This window comes from Podarcis filfolensis (assembly GCF_964270895.1).
Source record: "Podarcis filfolensis genome assembly, chromosome: 7".
In the NCBI taxonomy this organism is placed as follows: Eukaryota; Metazoa; Chordata; class Lepidosauria; order Squamata; family Lacertidae; genus Podarcis; species Podarcis filfolensis.
In genome coordinates this window covers 69,594,624-69,607,892 of record NC_139603.1, presented here as the reverse complement: position 1 = coordinate 69,607,892, position 13,269 = coordinate 69,594,624, and the positions used below count along the sequence as shown (strand labels likewise).

Sequence of the window (13,269 nt, the reverse complement as noted above, 5' to 3'; positions counted from 1 at the left end):
TGTGTATGGTTTGGGAGCTGGACGGCCAGGGAAAAAACAATGCTATCCAGGGTTGTAAAGACTGCAGAGAGAATAATTGGGTGCACTCTTCCCACCTTAGATCAAATCTATGCTGCCAGGTGCCATAAGAAAGCGGCAGAGATAGCACAGGATAGTATGAACCCCGGAAATGATCTCTTTCAGCTTCTGCCTTCTGGAAGAAAGTATAGGATTATAAAGGCCAGGACTAGCCGCCTGAGAACTAGCTGCAGAACTAACTGCAGCCCCACGGGACTTGGGGAATCCCGGGGTCATTAAGATTCATCATTCACCGCGCCAGCCAATCGGCTGGCGGCGGGGGCGGTACTTGTAAGGGGCATTTAAGGTCGGGGCAGCCCATGCTCGCCCCTTTCTTTTCTTTCAGCAGCTGCGGTTTCCCACCCTCCCGCCCTTTAGGTTCTCATCTGGACTTTGCTATGGGCTTCGGCTGGTCGCCGCAAGGGGCCTGGTAGGAGTTTTTCCATTTGGCTAATTGGCTATATTTTGGAAGCCACTTGGTTTTTTCGCCTACCTCATAGCAAAACGTCACAACACCTTTGGTTTTGGCGGTTAGGCATTGGCAGGGGTATTATTATGCAAATGAGATGGGGGGGAGGAACACCATCACCTCCCCCAAATGTTGAAGGGTAGTTCGTTAAAGGACTCTGGGGGGCGTCGCCTCGTCCGAAACCTATGGAGGCTAGGGCCTAAAGTGCGCTCCCGAGCGGTAACCCCTCGGGGAGCGCCTAGGGATGTGCATCTCGGGGGCTCCCCCTGTTGGTGCTTAACCCTTCCCGGTTATACCGGTTAGTCTGATAGGGCCAATGCCTAAAGCCAATACCGCTCTTACCTGTAATCAATAAAGTTGTGGCCATTTTTCGCCCATTAACCTAAATTCTGGTGTCCTGTGTCTTTATTTATTCCATCTGTGGGAGGGGGCGGGAATCGCCACGTAAACAGTTTCTATGCAAATGCAATTCTGGTTCTAAACGCAGCATAAGGGGTTTCTACAGTATAGTGTATTTTAAAATAGGGTTTTAGAGTTTTTAGGGGTTTTTTAATGTTTTATGTAGTTTTTATGTAGTTTTATGTAGTTTTTATGTAGTTTTATGTAGTTTTGCAATTTCATTGTCCTGCATGGGACAATGACAATAAAGATATATCTATCTTATTCTTTCAGTATGGAAATTAACCTACTTGAATGTTGTCAACACTGCCTGGGATAGTGACTTTTTGAAATGTTATATATAGGTCTAGAAACTACACACACCATACATTAAAAGCACGTGGCTTCAGCCAAAGAATCCTAGAAACTGTAGTTTGTTAAAGGTACTGGGAACTGTAGCTCTGTGAATTCTTTTAGGGGAAGCCATGTGCTTTAAAGGTATATGGGTCACATCCACAAAATACACTTAAGATACACTTAAATATATGGTGTGGGTGTGACCCATATACCTTTTCTGGAATGATCAATGACCTGACTCTAACATTTGGAAGTTCAAAGACAAAACCTCATAAATCAACTGCTATTTCATGTATGCCAATAACCGGAAGCGGGTGTTATCAAGTAGAGTATGGTTAGGCAAACAAACAGCTGAATGTTTTCAGTCTTTAAAAATAACACCTACTAATCTTCTAAATATTTGCCTATAAAGCAATCCTGCAATACCCTTCAGTGACCTCAACAGAGTGAAGTAAAAATATAGGTGCAAGCAGGGACATGCATTTATATACACAGAGGCGCACACACAGGAAAACAGATACCTGGCATTTCTATGGTGGTAGTCAATGGACTGAGTGTGTTGAGACCAAGGCAGACTGACATAAGGACTGAAAGCATAGCAGAAACAAAAAATGAAAATGTAAGACAATGAAATGAAGACCGATGAACACACATCCTAAAAAGGAAACTGAAGGACAAACGACATGACAACACAGCAGCTACAAAATCATAGTCTCTAATCAGTATAATTCTATAAACATCACAAAAGCATGGAAAAAATGCAAAGAATATCGAAAAACTCTGAAGGAAATGTTAATGGTATTTTTATCACCTAGAGGAACAATTTATAACTTTGCTATGCTGCACTGTGATAATCTTTCTCTATTGAACATCTGTAAACCCTAGAGATATGGGGGAGCTTAATTCTATGCACTGAGCCTCTTGGGCTTGCTGATCGGAAGGTTGGCAGTTCAAATCCCTGCGATAGGGTGAGCTCCCATTGCTCTGTTCCAGCTCCTGCCAACCTAGCAGTTTGAAAGCATGCCAGTGCAAGTAGATAAATAGGTACCGCCACAGCGGGAATGTAAACGGCATTTCTGTGCACTCTGGCACTCATCACGGTCCTCCGTGCGCCAGTAGCAGTTTAGTCATGCTGGCCACATGACCCGGAAAACTTTCTGTGGACAAACACCGGCTCCCTCAGCCTGAAAGCGAGATGAGCGCCGCAACTCCATAGTCGCCTTTCACTGGACTTACCCATCCAGGGGTCCTTTATCTTTAACCTTTAACCTAATCAGCCCACAGTTCATATAGATGGGGTGGGAATCAAATTCCTAGAATTCAGCAAGTTTAGGCAGGAGAAAGAGGACATTCCCAGAGTGAGGGCTCAAGTTGTGATGACTGCTATGAAGTAGGTGGAAATCTACAGGACCATGCCAAATTGCCTGGAAGCAAAATTGCTCCCTGACCCTGAAAGCAGAGACCAATGACAGTCCATAGCAAAGTCCATCGACCACTATCCTATCCTTGCAAGAAGGCAAGTGTTAAAGTACAGAGAAGAGGGTGGGAGGTTAAACTGGCTGATAACCAGGTGAAGAAGAGCTGAAAATATCTTCTCTTATATGCTCCAGGAATGTACCTGACAGTGGGCAGTCTCCAGTCAGGTCCATTCCTGAAGCTCTGTCCCTTAGGGAGCCAGGCTGAATGCTGGTTGGCTTCCCTAGTCTTGCTCATCTCTCAACCTCCTGCATGGCTGGAAGGTACACAAAGCGCTTCCCAGTCACACGGGAAATCCTGTCACCAACAGTTCCCCAAACCCCACCACATCGGGCTGTAAATGGCACTCCCTAGTAGGTGGGGCATTAACATTGTCCGACGCTCAACCTTTCTATAAGAAATTAAACCCAACGGTCAAGATCTGAAGTATCACAAGGAACCTTGACGAATCCGGTATTTGCAAATTCTGATATGAACTCATCTGATTAGCACCTCCTGGATTAATGTCTAGATCAGTACTTAGCCATCAGATTTTACACTTCTCAAATATTCCATTGTGGTTCTAGGCTCCAAAACATATCGAAATACATTTAGAAATATGCATTAGGAAAATATGCATTTAGCAATAGGTATGTCAGGCGAAAATACATTTAGAAATGTAATTCTAAAATAAAAATCAAATATTTAATTTATGAATTTTTTGGTGTGTATTTAAAAATATATTCACAGATTATTATGGAAATGAGATGAAATGGATTTATGAGTGAATACATGTCAAACTTACACAGACTAGAAACAAACTGATTCACCCATTGCTACTCATATATCTAGCCCTTTTTATATTGGCTAAAAGTGACAAACAAATATTGAATGTTCTTTTCTTCATGATACTACAAATATTGTAGCAATAATGGATTGAGTATACAAGGTACCCTTTTATGGTATTTCCATTAGAAAGAATGGTGGTGGTGCAGGGGAGAGAACAAGGTGAGACAGTAACAAATAGAAAAATGCATAATTCAAGATACCCCACTATCAACTTTCTAATGTCACCATTCATCTCTAGAGTTATAAAAACAATATTTTCATTTTATATTTAAGACAAAGTGAGATGGGAATGTTGCTAGATTCAGAATAATTTATGTGCAGATTAGGAAACGCAACCCAGAATCAAAATATAGCTGTACATATCAGTTTAAATTATTATAACACTTTGCTTTAGCATCATTCCAGTGACAACTATTAAGAGGAAAGCTGGTTTCAGTCTTTTTCTATTTTGGAAACACTATCACAAAACTTTTTTTTCCAGTTTGGTACTGGTTTTATCAAGGTGACTTTTTATAGCAATTTCTTTCTCAAAGCATAAATTGTCATGGATCATGTCCTAGTAGCCTGTCATTTCAAAATTTCTCATTTTGGCAGATCAAAATCAGTAGCTCTCATCACAGTATGAACAGCAATGCAGCATGATTTGTTGGTCTCGGGAGATACTTAAAGCTAAAGCTTGCATAGAGATTTAAGCTCTGCCATTCTGCAGGACTGGACTTGTCTGAGTCAGGAAAATGCAACCTCAGTATATATCCTGCCTTTATCAAGATGGAGCATACCATAACGAGGATCACTATATTCAAGAAATTACACTGGGCAGTAATACAATTCTGTGTTTATGCAGGTAATTTTCCATAGATTATTGGATTTGTCAGCTCTCTCAGTGAAAACAGTTACTCAGAGGACTGACGCCTTAGCAAAGGAAAAATAATGAGTTCACTTAAACTGAACCTGGAAGGTATGGGTGATTTTGTTCCTCTTTCCTTTCCTGATACCTTATCCCTATTATAAATAAATCAATTTGAGACTTTATCAGCAACATTCATAGCTCTCCTGATGTTATTCTGACTTGAACTTAATTTGCACCTAACTAAGCTTTTACTAAATCTGTGAATATCAGACCTAGAGACAATTCTGGAGGACACCAATACTGCAAATATGCATTGTTGTAAAGAACAGCTACTGCTACTTTTTCAGGTTCGTATAAGCTAAAACATAGCAATTTGAAATTTTAACCAATATTTCTTCTCATTACAAGAGCACACCAGAAATCTTTGAAAGTTAGCATCCATTAGTATTTCTTTTCCCTGGGGATAGCTAAAAGTCAACCCCACCCTTGTTTATTCCCTTTTGGATCCATTCCTAAGGTAGGTTGCAACAGCAGCAGCAGCACCATGTAAATACAAGCTTAGGGGGTGAAATAGTGGGTCCCCAAATTCATGTATAACCTAAAGCTGGGTCCTGGGACTGGAAAGGTTGAAGGCAATGCAGCACAATGATGCCCCCAATAGTAGAGAGAGGTGTTTGTGTTGAATTAAGCAAGCAGAGTGTTACACTGCCTTCAGGGTGAGTAGAAGATGCAAACTAAGGTGCGATTTTAAATTGATGACATCACCATCCCCACTCCAATAATGTTATTTCTGAACCAGCCCAGAGTTACTGATACATTTGAGAAGGTTCAGTTGTATTAGGCATGAGACATAAATAGTGAAGAAAGGTACATGAAAATATTCAGAGCAACGCTATTGGAGGACCAATTGTACTAATGCTTCTTCCCAAAGAAAAGCTATTAAAATGTGTTAATTTCATTCTGATTTCATGCATCAAATGGAGCGTGCCTCAGTTTTGTGAAATTAATACTTGGTAAATGGAAATATATTGTTTTGTAATATTCACAGAATGCCTTATAAGTTCCTGCAGAACTATATTAAACATATATGAACAATGTCTGCGCATTTGATACACACAGTCAGTGTACCCATTTTGGAAATATCAGGATATGCCAAAAATCAGTTTGGTTAAGAAGATTATGGCAACTGTGGAGAAATTCACATGAAACTTTTCAAGCCTCTAAAAATCTTAGCTGAAAACCCAGCTGAAAATATCCCCCCCATACACACACATTTGGGGAAGCTAAACAGTCAAGAGTAAGAAGCAAATGTTTCTTAGTAGCAAATCTGACTTTCTAGAATAATCTTTTCCAAGTGTCAGTGGTCCCCCTTTCTGAACAAACTCCTTCAAAAATCCTATCTTTCCCAAACCTCTGGACTGACAGAGGAGGAGAATGTGCTTTGGGCTTGGTGGTGCTGTTTTGAGTTTTAATGTTCACAGTTTTCTATTTATGAATTTGTTTCATTCTATGAAATTGGTTTAAAGCAATGATGTAAACTACTTTATACAACTGTGGAATGGAAGAACATAACAGTTTTTAATAAATAACAAACTAATGTCTTGTATATTTCCATATAGAATGAGACAATATTGGATTCACGCTATACAGATTTAGTAGCTTTTGGTGTAACCTGTAATGCTAGATTTGGATGTTTTAATGGGCAAGAATCCACTTTGTCAGATAAACAGCTAATCTGCTAAGTACAAGGCTTTGTGTATCTACACACACCACACATGTATAGACTGAAGAGAGATGTTATTACCAAGAGATACCTGTGGACTCATCGATGGAAGAGACAGGTGTGACATATTACTATGTAGAATGGAATGCAAACAAGTTCTAGGGTAAAAAAAAATCCAATTGAGAGAGTGTGACCTTACTGGTAATAAATTGGCACAGCAAAGTGGTGTTTGTTGTCTATTCATCTTGATTTGCCAATTCATTACCTGCAGGAATGGGTCACACTCAAGCTAAATAGACCATTTACCCTTTTCACTGGACCTTGATTGCATTTCACTCTACAGAGTAATAGGACACTCTATCCTTTATCTTCCCCTATTGTATGTGCATGTCATTCTGTTTATATCTGTATCAGAGAATATCATTTCATGCATCTGGAAAAGTAATATTTGGACCACAATAGGTTTTGCTACAGAAAATTTGTTAGTTTGGGATGCCACAAGATCCTTCAAGGGATAGGTGGCCAATCTGCAAGGGACAGTGGCTAATCTGCAGCATGAGTACCACAAGGGAAATGGAGAGGGAATAATTCTCCAGTGCTCTGCTGGCTTGGAGCTGCCCCTGGTTCATCAGAAATAGCCAACCGGGGGCCAGAGGGTAATATATATACAATTAAATCTGGATATTTCTGAGCACATTTAGACTGGTTAAAAAATGATCATTTCTTATGCCGAAAATAATACATATTTAACCCTCAAATACTTTCTGTCATACTTTCTCACCATATATGAGAATATATATTAATATTGTTGACAACAATATCTCTTTATTTCACATTGTTTTCACCAGTTCAAAATACTTAGTTCTTTATTCAACATGGGGGGGATCCTATAATCTGGAACTTAACAGAACTGTAAAAGCAGGAAACTATAAATAATTACAGCATCAACACTAAAATCAATGAGACTTACTTCTGAAAAGATATGCAGCCTAATTCTCCTGCTGCCACAATGAGCTAGCAACTTAAAGGGCCAAATGTTGCTTCCCATATAGCCACTTACCCTTTCAGCCTCAACTTCAGAACTGCAGCAAGAAGCACATGCGACTTAAAGAGGAGAAATACCCTCAGAGCTTTTGCTGCAGCCAGACTCTAGAATTAGTGCACCAATGCAACCATATACTTAGTTAAACTGCTAAATGATACAATATTTTATTTCTTCATTTTGCACCATGTTTTTCTATCAGAGTTCCCAAAGTGGTTACGTAATGCTACACACTACAACTGCTCAGAAACTTTCCAGTAAGCTTTTACTTGACAAAGTACTGACAATGTCAATTTCCTTCCTTTATTCTGGAATCCTAGCTCTTTATACTTTAAGGCCAAAAACAGATGTGACAACAGCAAATCCCATTTGTTTAGACTCAAGTCTGCTCCATCACAGATAAATCAGTCTCAGTTTCAACAGCAAAATAAATATGCTGGCGAGGGAAGCTAAACACCTTACGTCCAATTATTATTATTATTATTATTATTATTATTATTACTACTACTACTACTACTACTACTACTACTGCTGCTGCTGCTGCTGTTGCTGCTACTTTATTTATTAATCACCATACACTGTGAAGTCTTAAGGGAATTTACATCCGATAGACAACAAGAATAAAAATACAAAAAAAAATAAAATACAACATTTTAACCTCTATATACCTTAGTAAGACCATAAATTAAACAGCCAAATAAACTACACCAGGTACCAACAACCAAACATCTGGGAGCAGAGATATTTTAAACCTGGTATTGAAATGATGACAAAGTTGGAACCAGCTGAGACTCCCTGGAAAGAGCATTCCACAATCAGTAGCCACAACAGAATATGTCATCTGCATAGTAGCAACCCTCTGCACTTCTCTCGAATGAGGCATCTTTGCCTCACTTCAGCCCAGCTGCTTTTCTCCCAGCTGAGCTCAGGGGGACAGGGGGATGGGGTGACAAATTTGAGAAGGTAAACCGCTCAAATTTTGCTCTCCTTAAGGAGAGCTTTTCCATGTCTCTTTTGCTCTATAAAGTAAGCCACCCCATTTTGTAGACAATTTGGGCAGCACTATTTAAGCAAATGGATCCTTTGAAAACTCTTTGGTGTGGTGCGCTGGTTAGAGTGCTCAATTTAGACTGGATACACCTGTCTTCAAATTCCCACTAAGCCACAAAGGTTACTTGTGTCAGCCTAAACTACCTGACATGGTTATTTTGAGGATAAAAGGTAGGGGAGGCATACACATCAACCTAAGCTCTTTGGAGAAAGGATAGTATAAAAAATAAACAGAGAAGCTGGCTGTTTCATCCTTCAGCTAATGCACTATTAAATGACCATAGTTTTGGAACAATACATATCTCAATGCAGAGGATATTTGTAAATACATTTTTAATGCACACTAGAGACTTTTCAAGCTTAATAACTTTTAGGAAAATATACTATTTTAAATTATGGTGCTTTCAGGCTCATAAAACTATTTTGAGGTAATGATGACCATGAGAGTAAGTAACAATCTTTGAAAGTTAGTTTTTGGTGTCTAATGGCAGAACAACAGTACCATATATTCCAATCAAGTCCCAGATTATTGGGACAAAATGCTCTTTTTCTCTCTCTTTCTGGTGAACTGATTTTTGTTTTGCCCTTTATTTCAGTGTCCTTGAAGAAAAAGGAAAGGGGTTGAAAAAGTCCCTGTTGACACACTTATCAGTATGTGCAGCACCGTGGCTGCATCAGTTATAAAGAAAGTCTGATACCAGGCCTGCAAAGAATACTCAAAAATATCTGTTTAACTTTGGTATATTTTGTTCTGATGGCCCCAGAGAATAAGCAGGAGAAGAACAAATAGGCAAGCTATTATAATTTACCGGGCCAACAACAGTGGCTTAAAGAGTATGCAGTTTCTGGTTCACATAATTCTGTCAAGCATCTGCCTGAAGTCGAGTTTTTAACTCAATTGTCTGCATACTCTTTCAGCAGCATGAGTTCATCCATTAAAAGATAGCATCTTACCTAATGCCACACCATCTATAAGTGATGGCTTAAAAGAGTATTTCGGTGCTCTAGGCCACAGCTTTTTAAATTGAAAAGAACAGCAGAACGTATCAGTTCTGGAATGTGTCTCTTATTCTGGAAATGGTGCCTAGAATCTGCTACCCATAGTCTGCTATTTGTTATTTTAAGAATTATGTCTGTCTCCCTCTCTCTAATACATGTCAAAAAAGCCAAAGATTTAACCAGCTTAAATTTGCCTGGTCCAGTTTAACGTGCTGGTGAATCAGGCATTTAGCATTCTAAATTTAAGCACAATGAAGGAATTTATGTTTAGGAAATCTAATTAAAGCTAAACAGTTCAAAAGCACAATCCACTTCAAATTATACCATTTTAAGACTGAATTACTTCAATAGCAGAGAAAGACACCTTAACTTTACCTCAAAATCAACTGTCACGCTGTTTAAATTCTTAGTTAGGATCCAAACAACCTTTTATGTTTTACTATGTTTTTATATGCACTGTAAGCCGCCCAGAGTGGCTGGAGAAACCCAGCCAGATGGACGGGGTATAAGTAATAAAATTGTTGTTGTTGCTATCATTACGCCTGCACTAGAACATTTGCTGCATCCCTCTTTCCACACAATATCAGGTACCTTTAATAGGGAGTACTGTGGGATTTGGTAGATCAGAATTCTTTTTTTTGGGGGGGGGGACTTTTATTTCAACTAGAAGAAAACAGCCACAGAGCTCCTGTGAATGCATAGAAGCACTTCAGGAATTTGGATAAGGATTTTTTGAATCCCTGCCAGACAAGCACAGCCTGACTCCCTCCTTTGGCAATCTTCACAGAACTCTAGCCCAATGGTTGCCTTTAATTTGATTTGAATTAATTTTATAATGAAATGATTTTAGAATGTTGTATTATTTTATTTTTGTTAGCCGCCCTGAGCCCGGCTTCGGCTGGGGAGGGCAGGATATAAATAAAAATGTATTATTATTTATTATAAAACTTGCTACTAGCTGCTTCTATCATTTATAATTAGAAATCATAGTAAATGATTCGGGCAGTCTGAAATATTACTTTTTGTTTGAAAAATAGTAACAGAAAAATTGTTAATGATATTACTCTTTTATAAAAAAAGCAACTTTAATTTTTGTACATGTAAGATTGTGGAAGATATACTGGTATCTTGTTAGGTAAGGTGTTAAAAATACCGAAGTGCAAGTATATTATGAAACTGAGGGAGGTGAACATTTCAAATTCAATTTTCATTAACACAAGTTAATGAGGTGAAAAATGTCCTGTCTATTTTTTAAAATGAAAGCAAAAAGTGCCTCAGGTAATGTTGTAGAGTAAGCAACATAAGCCAACTACAGTCTCTGCTTCACTTCTATTTCATTAAAATTCCAAGATGTCAGTAGATCTCAGGTTGCTATAGAAAAGATTTCTCAAGCAACACTATTTAAAAGGTACTAACAAAGTGTACTTCCTCATAAAACATATCCCCACCCTCCCCCAGCTCTATATATTAATCATGTGTCCAGCTATAGCAGGCATCCCCAAACACGGTCTCCAGATGTTTTGGGACTACAACTCCCATCATCCCTAGCTAACAGGACCAGTGGTCAGGGATGATGGGAATTGTAGTCCCAAAACATCTGGAGGGCCGAGTTTGGGGGTGTCTGAGCTAGAGGTTTCTTTGAAGTTTTCATGGAAGCAGAGTTCTGACACTGGGAGCTGGTAAAGAGTGAACACCTTTTTAAAAAGCAAAACCCATCCATTTGTGCATGGAAGGGGTGTTTGCACAACAACAAAGTGTAGCATTATAATAATCAAACTGGGAAAGCCTTGGATATTTCTAATCTCTACCAATACAATAAATAAATCCAAGTTTTCATTCTAACATGTGATTATTGTCAAAGGTAAAATAAAAGGCCCGTAGAATTCAATTATTCAATTGATTCAATTATTTGGCTAAAATGTTCTTCTTGCATGCTTTCTTCAAGCTTTCCTGACCAGTAAATGCAAACAATGGGACTATTTATATGTAATACAGAATAATAATAGCAGGAAATAGCATTAGGCAAATTTAACTATTTCACTTTTGTAAACTGGAGGTGCTGAGGTTTAAATATCAATCTGAATTGATTCTGTTTTGTCTAAAATGTATTATTATTGTTTCCATTGTTTACTCTTTTACATCTGAATATCTACCTCTCTCTGTCTGGGGAGTTGTGGTCATCCATTATTCGATGTCTATCCATTCGGTTCATGGTATTGTAATGTGCAGGAGTAGATCGGGTCCCTCGAGACCCCTGTTCCACATTCCTACTGAAGAAACAAAACCATCAATGTCATGAAGGCGGAAATGAGCAGTTCTCTTTAAAATGAGCCCTGTTAATGAAAATGTTAGCTGTAACCTTTAACATCCTTGACTCTGACAAAATCTGTTCAAAGCGGATATGATTGGTTGCCTATGCATATATCTTATATAAAAATTGGCATGTACTGCCTTCTCGCTGAGGGGAAAATTTTGAAGAAAAAATCAGAAGCAAGGTAGGGAAGAGGTGGGAAATCTGCACCAGGAATATTTTCACCCTGTCATGATCCACAAACAATTCACTGCAATATTTAATTTTACTGCACGTCACTTAGCCAACGCCATCTAAAAACAAAATGTGAAATCTACATAATTAACATTCCATTTCAGACAAATGTGTGCAAATTGGAAGTATTTATGCAAAATAACCATCATTTGCCAACCAAACACTTATTAAACCTGAAAACCTGGAGACTTATTAGTTATTGTCCATTTATTGACCATGGTTAAGGCAAGAAGGGAAGGAATGCGCAATCCTGTGGCTGGCTTTTGATCGCTTAGCCATGATTAAAAGTGCCTGCACCAGGACTAAGTGTTGTATTTTAATTATACAAAATATTATTTAGATGTTTTCCTTATGCTGGAGATTTTTAAGAGGGGTACACAAGACTCAGCTCTTCATATTATCTTTCTCTCCTTTAGCAAGGACAGGTGGTTAAATGCCTGTCAGTTTAAACAATAACCACGGCCACCCCAAATTAAGGAAGCAATTTCTAAATACTCAGGGTACACACTGAGGAAGCATATCTGTCAATTAAAAGAAAAATAAAATATGAAACAGCCCTGTTGGCATCCAAGACATTCAGAATAGAGATAAGGAAAAGCTAAACTAAGTCATCTCATTGTCAGAAGGGGGAATTTCCAGGTTTACAATGGACCACAAATATGGAACTCATGTCTGCTGCTACCTTTTGGTGCGGGAGTCTCCCACTAAAGCTCTGACCAGACTTGCTTAGCAATAACAAGGTGGTTGCATTATGCGTCCTCAGATCATGGCTGATTACTAAGAATGGCTTAAGTCTTGAGCAGGAGCAGTCCTGTAAATTTGGAGACTTTGTCACTTTTTCCTGATACCCCATAACACTAGCGTCCAGTTTGCCCATGTACAGGAAAAAATAAACAAACTCATTCAGATACTGTACTTCCTAATCTAACTAAATGTGGCTATGGAATCTATGGTCAAAGAGGCAGGGTGCAGAAGTCTCTCCATATGTTGACTTAGCTGCTGTATCACAGAAAGTTTTAGGGGGAAAGTATCGCACAGAATTTGGGGTGGTTTTGCTTGGAACAATGAAGATAATTGAAGTTCAGGTACCCAGAAGAGACTCTTCCATCTACATCCCATAGACAAATCTCTCAGGGTTTCCCAAACTTGGGTCTCCAGCTGTTTTTCAACTTCAACTCCCATCATCCCTAACTAGCAGGTCCAATGGTCAGTGATGATGGGAATTGTAGTCCAAAAATAGCTAGAGACACAAATTTGGGAAACTCTGCTAATTATATGATACCTTTTTAAGGTGGTTTGGGACCTGAATTTGATTCAAAAGCAGGGCATAAGTAAGTCTAAAATAATTAAGACTGCACTCTAGTTTCTTGTGTCCATTAACATTTAGTGTTGCTAGTATGATCTGGGGGAATTAAGAATAAATTCTTTAACACACAAACATTATTTTCAGTTGAATGTGACTGAATGTGATTCCGTTGAATGTGATTTTGCAAGC

The 13,269-nt window shown here is 38.7% G+C and overlaps 1 protein-coding gene across 29 annotated transcripts in view; it reads right to left on the bottom strand.

Moving 5' to 3' along the window:
- Positions 1-13,269, bottom strand: part of RIMS2 (regulating synaptic membrane exocytosis 2) — a 338,908-nt gene that overhangs the window by 125,110 nt on the left and 200,529 nt on the right. For 20 of the 29 annotated variants that reach the window (XM_083621717.1, XM_083621718.1, XM_083621705.1 and 17 more), the window contains one exon: positions 11,383-11,499. In XM_083621717.1, coding sequence (XP_083477843.1) covers positions 11,383-11,499 — 117 coding nt within the window. Of the gene's footprint in view, positions 1-1,782; positions 1,849-11,382; positions 11,500-13,269 lie in introns of all 29 variants that reach the window. The other 9 variants (XM_083621721.1, XM_083621719.1, XM_083621710.1 and 6 more) reach the window with 3 other exon arrangements.